Source organism: Phoenix dactylifera, chromosome 5, assembly GCF_051530095.1.
Source record: "Phoenix dactylifera cultivar Ajwa chromosome 5, Ajwa_hap1_PhDact_Kaust_v1.1, whole genome shotgun sequence".
In the NCBI taxonomy this organism is placed as follows: domain Eukaryota; kingdom Viridiplantae; phylum Streptophyta; class Magnoliopsida; order Arecales; family Arecaceae; genus Phoenix; species Phoenix dactylifera.
This window is the reverse complement of record NC_143194.1, coordinates 21,051,384-21,066,905: the sequence shown is the minus strand read 5'-3', so window position 1 is coordinate 21,066,905 and position 15,522 is coordinate 21,051,384. Positions and strand designations below refer to the sequence as shown.

General features: G+C 38.9%; 2 protein-coding genes across 2 annotated transcripts; one reads left to right on the top strand and one right to left on the bottom strand.

Moving 5' to 3' along the window:
• Positions 1-3,978: 3,978 nt before the first annotated feature.
• LOC103713321 (heavy metal-associated isoprenylated plant protein 23-like) lies at positions 3,979-5,890 on the bottom strand. Its single transcript, XM_008800204.5, has 2 exons — positions 4,725-5,890; positions 3,979-4,626 (listed from the first exon to the last, which is right to left on the bottom strand). Exons 1-2 carry the CDS (start codon positions 4,876-4,878, stop codon positions 4,325-4,327), a joined length of 456 nt encoding a protein of 151 aa, XP_008798426.1. The 5' UTR covers positions 4,879-5,890; the 3' UTR covers positions 3,979-4,324.
• A 4,853-nt stretch (positions 5,891-10,743) lies between these two features.
• Positions 10,744-11,274, top strand: LOC148703460 (uncharacterized). Its single transcript, XM_088722983.2, has one exon. It carries the CDS (start codon positions 10,744-10,746, stop codon positions 11,272-11,274), a length of 531 nt encoding a protein of 176 aa, XP_088579109.2.
• Positions 11,275-15,522: the final 4,248 nt, after the last annotated feature.

Below are 15,522 nucleotides of genomic sequence, written 5' to 3'. Positions count from 1 at the left end.
TCATACTAGCCTATGATGAAGGAATGATTGGATACTATGGCTTTGTATAGCAATTGCGATGTTTGTACAATTATAATGTTTTATTCTTTTCCCTTCATATATTTGGCCTCTCCAAGATACAATTCTAGCACCATCTTGTTTATACTTTTTTAATTGATTTACTTAATAAAATCTTGGGGCAGGCATCTTCCCTCCCTTTTCTAAAATTAGGAGGAAATGAAAAAGAAAAGGAGAACAAGAGAGGTTCTATGTATTTTTCTAAGCAAAGAACAAAAGAAGAGAAAACTATCCTTTTTGTAAGTAGAAACTAAAAAGCGTGCCATAATTCGACCAAGTGGAGACGTGATCAAGACCTGGAAGCACCACCGCATCTACCGTGGCATAAACCATAGATGAACCCGTTGGAGAAGATCATGTTCCAAGCTCGGAGCGGAGCTCAAGAAACCCTTAAAATTTTATACGAATTTTTGTTCTTACTATATTTTTTTTTAAAAATGACAAGGGTAATTCATTATTGTGTCATTTTAGATGGTGTCTTGATGGTGTTTGATGTCAGGTAGGGCTTGGGACTATGTTGTATCACTTAATAAACATAAAGAAACTAATTAAAAATTTTAAAACAAGAGAGAAGGGCGAGTGAAACTCGGGTACAATTATAAGGTTCTTTTTGTAATTTTTTCAATAAAAAAATATTGTCTTTTGGCATTGGGTGTTGGCAAGATTTTAGCAAAACCTAACTTTAAGCTGAGTACAGGAGGTTCACAACCAATCTGACTCCTCAAATTTTATCTACCGAGAAAATGTCCAGATATTTGAGAGTCAAATCTTCTGTTGGCTTAGGAAGTAATTTTTAAATTAAAATATATAAGATTACTGGCATCAATTTTTTGTATGTCAAGGAAATGATTATTTTTTTAAATAGAGAGAAGGAAGTTGTTAGAATTAGATGACAATGTTTAGCTCATCAAATATGCTTGGGCATACATTTCTATGCATCTGCATTGTATATATGTAAATATGTATGTACAGTTACAATATACATGCAATTGTATGTGGCTCCTTGTGGTGGCTCTTCTCACCATTTTGCTCAAAAAAAAAAAAAAAGCTTGTGGCATCTAAAGATTTGGGATATGGTCTACTTTTACTAAATTTTAAATTTTAAAATGCTGAATCAATTATTTTATTTTTGGACAAATTGATTATTGTAAATGAAGGATCATGGCTATTGTTGGGGTTGAAATTTGGCCTGAGAGTGACCACGCCGGAGGAAGCCAAGAAGACGCCGACCGGGACGGAGAAAGTGAGCCACCTCCTGCGCTCCGGAGTACCTGCACAAAGCCTTAGCCAGAAATTTCAGCAAAGGCTCTCTGATGGCTAAGTTAGCCGAATTTTTGGAGAGGTTTTTTAGTGTTTTGAATTGCTTCTAATGGCCTAGAATGGCTTACCGAAGGCCTTTTCCTACTTTCTTTTTATAGAGTGAGGGTCTTGGCCGTTACCTGAAGTCTTGGGTTGATCTGTGATCAGCTGGCCATTAGCTAGAGGTGACATGAATCACGGAGAGCGATCCCGCTGGCGGAGGATTCGGAAAATATCTTTCTAAATTTATTTTGAGGATCTGCCATGTCATTTCAAAAGGAAGTAGTTGAGGGGGGCTCTTCAATGCATTGTATGCGCGCTCCTCTCGAAGCGTTACCTGATGGTATGCGAGGAGTCAACCATCAATGCTCCGCCCTCCGAGACGGCCTTCATGATGACTGGCCTTTAATACCGCGATCCAGAAAGATCTTTCGTGGGAGCTTCTGGGTCTGCCACGTGGCATGATCTGGCCGCTTGGCCGCCCGGATAGGCCGATCAGGGCCGTTGAGGTCGACTATATAAGGTCTTGAGGAGGAACCATTCCTTTTGTGCTAAGGATCCACGGAATCTTTAACGAGATCAAGGTTGATAGGGCCGAGGTCGATCTGTCCTCTCGCCGAGGTCGGCTCGGCATTCGGCGGGGCTCGAGGTCGGCCTAACCTCTGGCCGAGGTCGGCTCGGCATTTGGCGGGGCTCGAGGTCGGCCTGGCCTCTGGCCGAGGTCGGCTCGGCCTTCGGCGGGGTTTAAGATTGGATTGGCCTTTGGTTGAGGTCAACTCGGCCTTCGGTAGGGCCCGAAGCCGGCTCGGCCTTCGGTAGGGCCCGAGGTCGGGCCCGCTTAGCAGGAATTGGGTGGTTCCACACTGGAGTAGGATAATCTATTTTGCCTTTCATCAACTATCAAATTGATGGGGTTGAACAGGGCTTTAGGGTTAGAGTTTGCAGGACAGATAGAAAGATTACAATTGCTAAGTAGGGATGCTATTGGGTGAGGTACGGGTTTTGCGAAACTAGATCTATAGCCTTTGGATATTCTAGTCTCACTCTTATTCCATACATGATCCATTGACATATTAGGTGGGCAGTAAAAATATATACCGAGTTTCGATCGAGCAAGGATTGTATTCAAGCGAGTATCAAACATTATACCTAGAAGAGTTAATTAAGCTAAAATAATTCATACATGAGAAGTTAATCAAGGAAACATTCAATATACGTTACAAAACTTAAATCATGAATGACAAGCACTTGACAATTAATTATAGAAATGATTGAATGAAAATTTAAAAGATAGATTTTATTTAATGTCAAATTTTAATGTCTAAATATGTTTTAACATTTCATTACTTTTTATTAATTATACTGTAAGTTATAGAATAAAGCTTCATATGCAAGAGTTTAAGAATTAAACAATATACAAATAAAATTAATATATATATATATATATATGCGTGCGTATTTACAATAAAGTGGGTACTTTAGGTAGGTTTAGAGTAAATTGAATCTAAAAACCTCAAAACGAGACCTAGTCCCACAGTTTCAATCAATTGACTTTAGACCCATGCCCCAAATACTCATGATCGGGTTCATTCGGGTCTAGAGGTTCTAGTACTGACAATCCTATTACCAAACTGTAAGATACCGATGACAATCCTAGGATCAAGAAGAGTATAGTAAAATTGGGGATGATGTACATAATCAAGAAATTTGATTAGCAGTATTATGACATTCAAAATTTAGGAAATATTTTTGCTTTTATGTAGTATTAGGATATGTTTTCGTTGGAGAGAAGGTATTTTGCTTGAACTTTTATTAATTATCTTTACTTGATATGTACAAGTATAATAGGTAGTTTAAATAATTTGGATTCGTCTAAGCAAACACAAGGAAAATCAATACTTCACAAATTTGTTGAAATTTTCCACACTCACAAAATGTAATAGAATAATCTGTGAACTTTTATTAGGAAAATGTATTTTTGCTTTTATGTAGTATTAGGATATGTTTTCATTGGAGAGAAGGTATTTTGCTTGAACTTTTATTAATTATCTTTACTTGATATGTACAAGTATAATAGGTAGTTTAAATAATTTGGATTCGTCTAAGCAAACACAAGGAAAATCAATACTTCACAAATTTGTTGAAATTTTCCACACTCACAAAATGTAATAGAATAATCTGTGAACTTTTATTAGGAAAATGTATTTTTGCTTTTATGTAGTATTAGGATATGTTTTCGTTGGAGAGAAGGTATTTTGCTTGAACTTTTATTAATTATCTTTACTTGATATGTACAAGTATAATAGGTAGTTTAAATAATTTGGATTCGTCTAAGCAAACACAAGGAAAATCAATACTTCACAAATTTGTTGAAATTTTCCACACTCACAAAATGTAATAGAATAATCTGTGACTACTTTGTAAATTATTATATATATATATATTTTGGAGAAAAGCCCTCCCTATAATTTTTAAAAGCAGTTATATACGTTCCACAGACAGGCACTGTATTTGATTTGGATCCCCGTGAACCAATCATTCACGTATCTAGTCATATGACATTTGGTACAGAACCCAAGGATATTGTCGGCAAGGCATCACACAGCCAGACAGGGAAAGAAATTGCTCAAGGACAGATTATCTCATTACGTAAAACATAGCTGTCATATAACAATCCACAGCTCATTTCCAACCGGACCCAGCAGAGACTTGTCTACATTCTATATTGTATAGTAGCATTGAAGCATTTAACTAACAAGCTCTCAAGAAAATATTAAAGAGGAACAGTACTGGGCAGAAACCCCTCCTCCCTGCTCCTAATTAAAGCTGCAACTCTCTTCCAGACCTCTTCAGCACAATAAAAAGAACAAACTATATATATATATGGGGGGGAGAATATGTCATCTGTCAACTTGTTTCTTGTCTAATATGATCTAGAATGGCAGGAGCTTAGACAGATGTGAGCTCCTTACATAATTGAGCAGGAGTTTGGATTGTCATCACTGAACATGTTGGTGATCTGGTCATCTTGTTTGCTGGCTTGGCTGGATGATACTGAAACAGACTCCACATTCCTAACATAGCCTGGGGGAGCCTTCTTGTCATAGGCCCCTGCAGTGTAAGGATGGGTGACCAAGTTATAAGGAACATAAGGCCAGATCTCAGCCTTCTTCCCTGTGGACTGTGCCTTCTTTAGGACCTTATTCGGTTCAACATAGCCAACCACTGTCACCTTCTGCTGCTTCCTATTTATGTCTATTGATTGAACTCCTGCAAATTAAAGAAACCAGTTTTCAGAGAAGAAAATAAGAAATAAAAAAGAACCAGTACCCAGTAGTGACGAGTGAGATCAGGTAAAAGGATCAAACCTTTCATGGAAGAAAGGGCTTTCTTGACCTTAAGCTCACACCCCTCGCAGTCCATCCTGACCTTGAGCTCCACGGTCTGCAACTGCTTCTTCCTCTTGTGCTTCTCGTGACCACTGCCCAGCAAGCCAGAAAAGTACTCCAGGGTGCCTCCCATGGCGGTCCAAAACGTCTGAAAGATATGCTGAAGCAAAGGGCTAGCAGAGGAAGGAAAGAGAGAGAGCTATGCAGAAAATAACTTCGAGATCTGCCGAGGATTTATGGGGTATGGAAGAACTAACAGACGTTCGAATCCTTTCCTATGAGAAACCACAGAAAGGTCCCAGAAAAGGACCACAGGCAGCTTTTTCTCGAAAAAGACCTGCCGAACGGAGGCAGCCGCTCTTCTTGATGAGATCGACACAGAGAAGGAGACGCAGGTCTCAGCGGGCGGAAAAGTTTTCCAAGCTCGATGGCTTCCTTAATCTGTGGTCAAACTAAAACGAAGAGCTGAACTGCAACAAGGGCTATTTTGCTAGTTATGAGAAGAGATGTCAATCGAAGCTGAGAATTTATAGACCGTAGCGAAGCTAATGTGGGTAACCATGTATTTGCTGGAAGGTGCACGAAACTTCCAGGACGCGTTTCCTCACACCGCTCCCACTCTCTCATACAGAACCTTCCCTCCCCATTCCAAGCCCCCCCTCCTTATATAAGCGTTTGAAAAGCGCGGGCCAGCCACCGAAGGCTCGCACCACCGAAGGGCGAAACCATGTGCTTAAAGAAAGGCAACACAGCTGTAGAAAAACCAAAAGAAAAAGGCTGTGTACTTGCATGATATTTGTTGGGCTTCTGCCCTCCAAATTACAATATTAGGAAGCAGATATGTGTGGCTTTGGCCTCATGTCAGACTCCTGGGTTGCCACATCCCATCACGTAACAGTGGAGATATAGACGAGGCGTCACACGTGACCTGGGGTGGTTGTTTTCAAGTCATCATCTCATTGAGAGCTGGGTCATTTCTTTTTTTTCGTTCCTGGGACGCTGGTAGAGTGATCACGCATGCAATGGTTGGGCAAGGGGGTGGTCGGTAGAATTCTGCACTTCTCCGCAGGTGCAAGAAAGCTGTGGTGCACAGCCTTTCGGAGCCTCTTCATCCCGTCTGCAAGGCGATGGCTGATGTCAGAGCCCTGTAATTGGATAAAAAGGAGAAGTTCGAATCACTTTTTTTCTGAGAAGGAAAACGAAAAGATCTTGTATTATTGTATTTTTTAAAAAAATTAATATATTATTATAAGAATATCCAAAATGGCTAGTCTGAAAATATTATTTGGGTTTCTTAATCCTGTATAAGCACCCAAGATCTCCTCACTCAAAACTTCACCCAAAATGACTAGCCGGAAGATATTATTTGAGTTTCTTGATCCTGTATATACTCAAGATCTCCTCAGCGAATAATCGATACGTTCTCATCAGGTTAAGAGTTCAAATCTATTCAAACTAATCGCAAACACCACGATAGGCCCGTAGTCAGCCTCCATGAATCCGGCTACAGTGTCTCCTAGTCTACATAGGCTATAGGCCGAATTCGCTCTGATATCATTTATAACAACTCAGGACCTCACCTAAAATGGCTAGCCAGAAGGTATTATTTGAATTTCTTGATCCTGTATAAATATCCAAGGTCTATCCAACAAATAACCGATGTGAGACTAAATACACGTCCGCACAGATCCTCACCTCACACTGAACAGAAAAAGCACGAGTACACTTAGAAAAATTAAAAAAAAAAAAAGAGCCGAGAGGAAGAGGAACAAGCTCGAGGCTCTCTTAGAGGAACTGTCCCCACATAATGCGCGCGCGGCATGAAAGAAAAAGTTGGTCCATGAGAATGTTTTTCTTTAACTAATTTATCGAGATGAACGCGGGGGGGGGGGGGGGGGGGGGGGGGGGAGGGAAGAAGGTTTAGCCATTCAAAATTATTCAATTGAAACAAATTACAGAGTCAAATTATTCGAAGAGAGAGTAGAAAACGAGAAGAATGAAAAGTGTCCGGTTCCTACGTATCAATTATAAGAAGAATAGAGTAATAAAAGGATATTCAGTGATGCAGTGAAATCTGCCAATAAGTAATGCTGATCTTTGTCTTCTTTCTGGGCAGAAAAGTTCTCCTTCCCCCATTAAATTTCTGATCTTTTTGTAGGAGAGCAAGTGGAAGTCCTTTCACTCTTAACAATAATTCTCCAAAAGCCGACAAGACTTTGTGATTGCATAGGGACAACCAATCGTTAAAATTTCATGTTACCAATTTCATTAGTAGAATAATTTTAGGATGCACGAAGCCTGGGATAAGCATAGATTGTTCAGGTTTAAGCTTATTTCATCTGACAAGTCAAAGCGGATGGCACCAAATTGTTGACTGACATATGGACTTACATCACCAAGAATTTTTTATCAGATCAACCGTCCAAGAATATTAGTCATGCTGGAGAATGTAGTTCGAGCACGTACTGTGAATTTCCTGGATTTCTCGTGTTAAAGAAAAGAACCATATCTCGAACAAGCATTGGCTTGTGATCACCAAATTGAGATAGCGTAAATGTCAGATTTAATGATGAAAACCATCTATGTAAGTGCAGGAATCAGCATAATCCCTTCACTAAACATCGGTTTGAACTCCAAAGTTATGAAAAAGTTGGCAGGTTCGCAGCAAATTAAGAGCTAGAAGCAACAGATAAAGGCTCGATTTTTTGTCCTTTTTATAAAAAAAAGAAAAAAAAAATGCAGAAACACAAAGCTGCTGGAACTTTGTTGCAAAAAGTAGGAGGATGTAGCCTTTAATTACTCATTACGTAAAAATAACAGCAAAGGAGACCACAAAGTGGATTCAATAGCTGGAATAGGAATTAAATACTGGTTACTGCAAGCTTTGTCTTAAAGGAAAGTTGTCTAAACATTGCTAACATGCCAAACTGATGTGTTTTTACCCTGCTTGTTTTATAATTTCCTGAGGGTGAAAACTGGCCTGATGGTGAAGTCTTTTGATGATTGTATTCTTTAAAGAAATGCCACCTTCATTAGGGTTGGAAGCCTTTAGGAATACCAGGGGAAGGTTACTCCTTGTCTATCCTAAATTTGCCTAAGGTCCCAATCTACCAATTCAACAAAATGCAAGAATCTTCGCAAAACAAAACGGAAACTAATGTTTATTTTTTTATGAGTTTTTTTTTACTAATGTTTATTTTTGACTTAAAGAAACATTATTTGAAACCATGTTCACATTCAGATGAAGAATGGAAGGAAAGAACATTGAGAAACAGAGCTCTGAAAAGGACCTCACACAAAAAAGGGGCAACTACATACCAATCATGGAGTGGCAAGTGCAAACACCACGACAAGAGATGAGAATGGTGGGGTCCTTAACTTCATAGAGCTTTCATCCATCTGATGGCAAATGAACTTTACAGTGGGCTAGAAAGGCCTTCAAATGAACTTTAAGTAGTTAAATAATTGAAAGAGAAGGAAAGACAAGTAGACAACCATGTGAGAGGGGAGGCTGGTGGTGGGGACATCCACACCAATCATGCCCATTAAGAAAAGTCCTCATAGGAAAGGGATGGGAAACTGAACCATAGTGGTAAGCATAAGCAGACAAGTCCATCACCCTACACTTATATTTGCTATTGAATCCGATCAGTGGCTCTGACGTATATACCATTTGGAGGGGCCAAAGCAATAGACATGGCAATAAAGAAAGGGAAGACCAAGAAGAAACCAATCCATTTCCTTTTGATATTTAAGAGACTCAGGTAAGGCAGAGAGAGAGACTTGAGAAGTTATCTACATTAAAGCCATATTACAAGAAAAAACACCGACCACCCATATTCTAATATCTAATAACCTAACTCTATCTTAAACCAGCAAGCAGGTAGGGAGATGGGAGGACCAAGCTGTCTGTTAATGCTCCAGTATGGACCTCTTGGGACTGGCAAATGCCAGAAGATTCTTTATAATGAAGATCTGAAAAGAACCAGAGATGATGAATCATCTTTGTAGAGATATTAAATCTCATCAACAAGCTTTCTTGTCTATTTGGATCAGATATCAAAATCCCCTGCTACATAAAAAGAGAATGTCTAGGTGACTGACTGTAGGACATTCAATGCACACTCACATGTGATCTCATACACAGGAAAACAGCAGGATTTTTAGAAAAAAATGAGGGAAAAGAAAATGTTGTAACTAGACTTCATGAGAAACCAGGCTTTTAATTTCCATCTCCTAAATCCTGAAAAATTGGTCTTTCTAAAATGGCATTAAGTATCTTTAATCAGATGGGATCGTTTTACCTGAAAAAAGTGGACAGGATTGAGACCAGATGGAATTGGGGAAAAAATAATCAAACTCTCAACTCATAAATCTCTCTCTCTCTCTCTCTGAATCTCAAACATACACTCTCCTTGAACATCAAACAACCCTCTTCCTCTCTTAACAAATTCAGATTCCCAAAAAATTCTAAAAGAAAATCTAATTGGATTGATGCATAATAGCCGCTCATTTTGGTCTAATGACATGAATAGATCGCAATTGTTCATTTTCAATCACAAATGGTGCACATGTCAAACTTTACAGCCCAGGTTAAAGGAATAATTTATACCTACTTCTCAACCTAATCCAGAAGTCCTAAAAATTAGACGACGAATTCACATCAAGGGAAGCTTTGCACGAGGCCACAAACTTGTCATGAACCTAGAAGACCAGGTGACAAGTGGAAGCACCTCCTTACAATTATACAGTTAAGGTCATGGAAACCAAAAGAACTCTTTAAAGTTCTGGAAAAAGGCCAACAAGAAGGCAGATTTTGGAAATAAGGAAGTTCATCTATAGGACCAAGCAAAATGAAACACAATGCCAGACTTACACATGGAGAACTGCATGGAAAATGTGTATAGCCTCGTGCAAGCTTAAACTAAACATCCAATTACGGAGTGCACAGAGCCAGATTCAGTGTCATTTGATTTTGCCGTAATAATTATTGTCTGTTTGGTTGTTTTATATTATATCATCTGTTGTATGTGTTATTTAAATTTATTCACAGCGAACATATGTTTAATAAGCGTAAAACTATCGAAATTCACTGAATCACAATCTATATCTGATTCTCCAGACCAGGATCTACATTTCAAGATCCTTGGAATATTTAAGCCCAACCCAAGTTACTTGGATGTGTTTGAGCATGAGGATAGGTAGCACGATATAGAAAATCAAAAGTATCAACTCAATACTTCAAACCAGCATAACAATATTCATTCCACCACTTGGGTCAAAATAGCCACCTCCTAAAAGTGAATAAAATAAATAAAAAAATTGTGGGTTTAAGTATTGTATTATACCAATCCATACCACCATATCATACTATAGCACCATACCAAAATCCATAAGGTATTCAAACTAGAACACTCCTCAGTACTGTTCTATATAGAAACTGTTGAAATCACGAATCCTTCCGTGATTAGTGGGATCAGATTGATCTGATTCAATCTTGGTTTAAAACCAAATCTGTTGAACAGAATAATTTTCAGATTTGGTCGGTTGTGATTGCTGCTTTTTTTGGCTAGTTTAAATTTATTTGTTTCTCTCTCTTATCCCTTTAATTTAGCTTGTAGTTTCCAAGAATAAAGGGATCTGTTTTATGATCAGATTCTATAAATATTTGTATTATCAAAGAGAAATGAGATAACAAGTATTCCAATCTTTGTTATCCGATTGTAGTGTTCCTATTCCGTCGTCTCCTCCCCGGTTTCATGGTATCAAAGCCAAGGGTTGTTTGAGACAGAGGAATGGCTAAAACAGCCATGACCGGTGCTCGCAGGGATGAGGAGTCCAGAGGCTCTACGGAGACTTCTGGACCAACCCTACAAGCGCACCCACTACAACCACCGTCAATATGCCGTCTGCAAACTTTCCAGAAAACTCACCTCTACAGATCACCACAACCCGTCTCAATAGCACCAATTTTCTCCAATGGTCTCGTTCCGCTTTAATGGTTATCCGAGGACGTGGACGGCTTGGCTACATTACGAGAGCAACAAAGCAACCGACTGAAGGAGATGCAGCCTACGCAACCTGGGATGCTCAAAATTCCATGGTAATGGCATGGATTGTTAATTCTATGGAGGAGGACATTAGGGAATCTTACCTATACTATGCTACAGCCAAGGAGCTTTGGGATGCCCTAACTATGACATTCTCCGATCTTGAGAATTTGGCTCAATTGTTTGAGCTTCGGAATAGAGCACGTGATTTACGACAAGGAGAACAAGATGTTACCCAGTATTACAATGCACTCACAAGGCTATGGAAGGAAATTGATTTGTTTGTTCAAATTGATTGGGAAACACCTGGAGATGTTGAGAAATACAGAAAACAAATCGAGAAGGAGAGGATTTATGACTTCTTAGCTGGGTTGAATCCGGAGTTAGATGAGGTACGAGGTCGCCTGCTTGGTATAAAGCCCCCACCATTGATTGCTGAGATCTTTGCTGAAGTTCGCAGGGAGGCTAGCCGAAAATGAGTCATGCTCGGGGGATCAAAGAACCTGCTGACTGAAACTTCAGCACTTGCTGCTCGTGGACAGGAGACATTTCGACCAAATAGGAGAAGCAATGTTTGGTGTGATTATTGTAAGAAACCAAATCATACCAAGGACAAGTGCTGCAAACTGCATGGACGGCCTGCAAGGCAGGGTAACCGAGACGACAGCAGACAGGGGTATCGAGAGGACATAAGATCGAATCCTCGAGACACTGCTAGCTATCAGAGTTCAGCCGAGGGTTCACTGCCTAGACCTTCTGTTGAAAACATGCAGCTTTCCCTTACCAAGGATCAATTAGAGCAGTTGTACAAATTGCTCACTCTTGCCCCTGCAGCAGCCACTTCTTCGGGTTCTTTACTTGCTCGACGAGGTAATTTTATTTCAGCATGTAAGAGCAGCAAAATTGAACCTTGGGTTATTGACTCAGGGGCCACGGATCACATGACTGGGTGTGAAAGATTGTTTTGTTCCTATACACCAAGTTCAGAAAATTTCAAAGTAAAAATTGCAGATGGATCTCTTTCAACTGTTGCCAGAGTTGGGACTATTAAGATTAGTCCATCTATTGATCTGCGCTCTGTTTTACATGTCCCTAATTTAACTTGCAATCTTCTTTCTATTAGTAAATTGACTAGAGATTTAAAATGTGTTCATTTTACTGAGTCTATGTGCATTTTTCAGGACCTGATTTCGGGGAAAAGGATTGGCAATGCTAAAGAACGTGAGGGACTATACTATTTCGAAGAAGAAGCCATCTTGAATAAACAAGCTCAAACCATGAGTTGTGAGTCTATTCCTAGAGAACAACAAATAATGTTATGGCATCGTAGGCTAGGTCATCCAAATTTTTCGTATTTAAAGAATTTGTTTCCAACTTTGTTTCGTAATACAGATTTATTTCAATGTGACATTTGTCAAATTGCTAAACATTCACGTTCTTCATTTCCATCTCATAACTATAAGGCATCTTCTCCTTTTACCTTGATTCATAGTGACATTTGGGGTCCGTCTAAGATTAAACACATAACGGGAAAAAGGTGGTTCATAACATTTACTGATGATCATACAAGATTATGTTGGGTTTATCTTTTAAAAGAAAAATCAGAAGCTGAGGATGTTTTTAAAAACTTTCATTCCATGATAAAAACCCAATATGATACAAGTATAAAAATTCTTCGAACAGACAATGGGCGTAAGTATTTCAATCTTATCTTAGGAAAATTTCTTCTAGAAAAAGGGATTATTCATCAAAGCTCATGTATTATAACCCCACAACAAAATGGGATTGCCGAAAGGAAAAATCGCCACCTTCTCGAAACAGCTAGAGCCCTTATGTTTATAAGCAAGGTTCCAAAATATTTTTGGGGGGATGCAGTACTTACTGCTTGTTACCTAATAAACAGGATGCCAACCAGAGTTCATAATTATGAAACCCCTCTAAATGTCTTCCAAAACACTTACCCGAAAAATAGAGCTGTCGTGTCATTACCTTTAAAAGTGTTTGGATGTACTTCATTTACTCACATTCATGATTATGAACGAACCAAATTAGATCTTAAAGCTAGAAAGTGTATTTTCTTAGGCTATTCACCTACTCAAAAGGGATATAAGTGTTACTCTCCAGAAACTCATAAGTATTATACCTCAATGGATGTCACGTTTTTTGAAAATCAACCATTTTTTCACAAAATTCCCCTCAGGGGAGCATCATAGTGATGGGAATTTTTGGGAAACAACTACCCCCTCTCCTCTTCTCCCCATTTCTGAATTCGAGTCTAGAACTCCAGTTACTCCTACTCAACCTTCAACAAATCAAGAAAGTTCAATGATAGGGGGAGATGAGCAACTCCAAGCACCACCAGAGCTCCGTGTTTATTCAAAGAGGAATAACCCTCAGATAGTAGAACACCTCACGGACCAACTGCAAAGTCATGAATCTGAACCGATATCAGGTAATGATAATTACTCTACTCCACACTTTGATTCTACTAGCAATGATTTGGATGTTCCTATAGCTCTAAGGAAAGGTGCTCAGTCTTGCACACAACATCCAATCTCCAATTTCATTGCCTATAGCCACTTATCTAAATCGGTCAAGACTCTTGTTGCAAATTTATCATCCTCAAAAATACCTAAGCCTATTCAGGAGGCCTTGTCAATTCCAGAGTGGAAAAAAGCAATTGAGGAAGAGATGTCAGCACTAGAAAAAAATAGGACTTGGCAAGTTGTGAAAAAACCGAAAGAAAAATCACCAGTTGGCTGCAAATGGGTGTTTACCATCAAATACAAGTCAGATGGTTCGGTTGAGCGCTACAAAGCAAGATTAGCGGCAAAAGGTTTTTCTCAAACCTATGGCGTAGATTATCAGGAGACCTTTGCACCAGTAGCAATTCCTATCACTTGCTGCAAATCTAGATTGGAAGCTTCAACAACTTGATGTGAAGAATGCTTTCCTAAATGGAGACTTAGAAAGAAGTGTATATGGAATTGCCACCAGGTTTTGATGAAGCTAGAGTTCAGGGAAAAGTTTGCAGACTCAGGAAATCCCTATATGGATTGAAGCAATCCCCACGGGCATGGTTTGGTAGATTTATAAAAACTATATGTCAACAGAGATACAAACAAGCTCAATCTGATCATTTATCTTTCTCATACTAGACCTGACATCGCCTTCGCTGTAAGTGTGGTAAGTCAGTTTATGCATGCACCTTTTGTAGAACATATGGATGCTATCTACCAGATTTTGAGATACTTGAAAGGAACTCCAAGACGTGGTCTACTTTTCAGAAAGAATGAGGAAAGGACTGTTGAAACATTTACAGATGCAGACTGGGCAGGTTCAGTAAAAGATAGACGATCAACCACTGGATATTGTACCTTTGTATGGGGCAACCTAGTGACCTGGAGGAGTAAGAAGCAAGCAGTTGTAGCAAGAAGCAGTGCGGAGGCAGAATTCAGGGCTGTAGCCCATGGGATTTGTGAAATAATGTGGCTGAAACTATTGTTAAAAGAACTCAGAATTGAGAAGAATGAACCCATGAAAGTCTACTGTGATAACAAGGCAGCAATTACAATATCATACAATCTAGTTCATCATGATAGGACAAAACATGTTGAGGTGGATCGTCACTTTATCAAAGAGAAGATAGAAGAAGGAACGATTTGTATGGTTTATATACCTTCGTCTGAACAAGCTGCAGATTTACTAACAAAGGGACTCTTCAAACCTGCATTCGAGAAATTGGTTGACAAGCTGGGTTTGTTCGATGTATATAGCCCAGCTTGAGGGGGAGTGTTGAAATCACGAATCCTTCCGTGATTAGTGGGATCAGATTTGATCTGATTCAATCTCGGTTTAAGACCAAATCTGTTGAAGAGAATAATTTTCAGATTTGGTCGGTTGTGATTGCTGCTTTTTTTGGCTAGTTTAAATTTATTTGTTTCTCTCTCTTATCCCTCTAATTTAGCTTGTAGTTTCCAAGAATAAAAGATCTGTTTTATGATCAGATTCTATAAATATTTGTATTATCAAAGAGGAATGAGATAACAAGTATTCCAATCTTTGTTCATCCGATTGTAGTGTTCCTATTCCGTTGTCTCCTCCCTGGTTTCAGAAACATGTTACTGCATCTAACTTTTGCTATATCAACACCAACAAGCAAACTATATTCTACTAGCCTAATTCGTATTGAGGCATCAGTACTGTGACTTTACATAAAGTCTGCACAATCTTAAAAAGGACAATCAAAATGGATGCCTACTGTGCAAAGTCAAAATTTCATTCGACTTCCCCTATCAGTCGTAAAATGAAAAGATTAGATTTGTAATGGTTCCTTCCTTCAAGCCATGCATAATATTGTCAAATTAAGGAACTTGTATATGATCATTAATATTATTAGTAGCAGTTATGAACATAAAAACTATTAGAGCAGTGCTAACCCAATGTATATGTGTTAATAAAATCTATCTACAGGCCATGTAAACCAAATTCATCATTATAGATGTTCACCAGCACATGATATGGTGCCTACACAAAAAGGAAAAAGTGGTGATTCAGAAAGCCCGTAGATTGAGCACTCTTAGGTTATTAAATATTGCCAGAAGAGTGATTTTAAGATATAAAAGGGGGATAAAACTGAAACTATCTCAAGCTTGCATTCTCACTAGTCAATTTTTTTCTTTATGATGCTAAAACATGCATTGAGATGTCATTATGGAACATAAAGT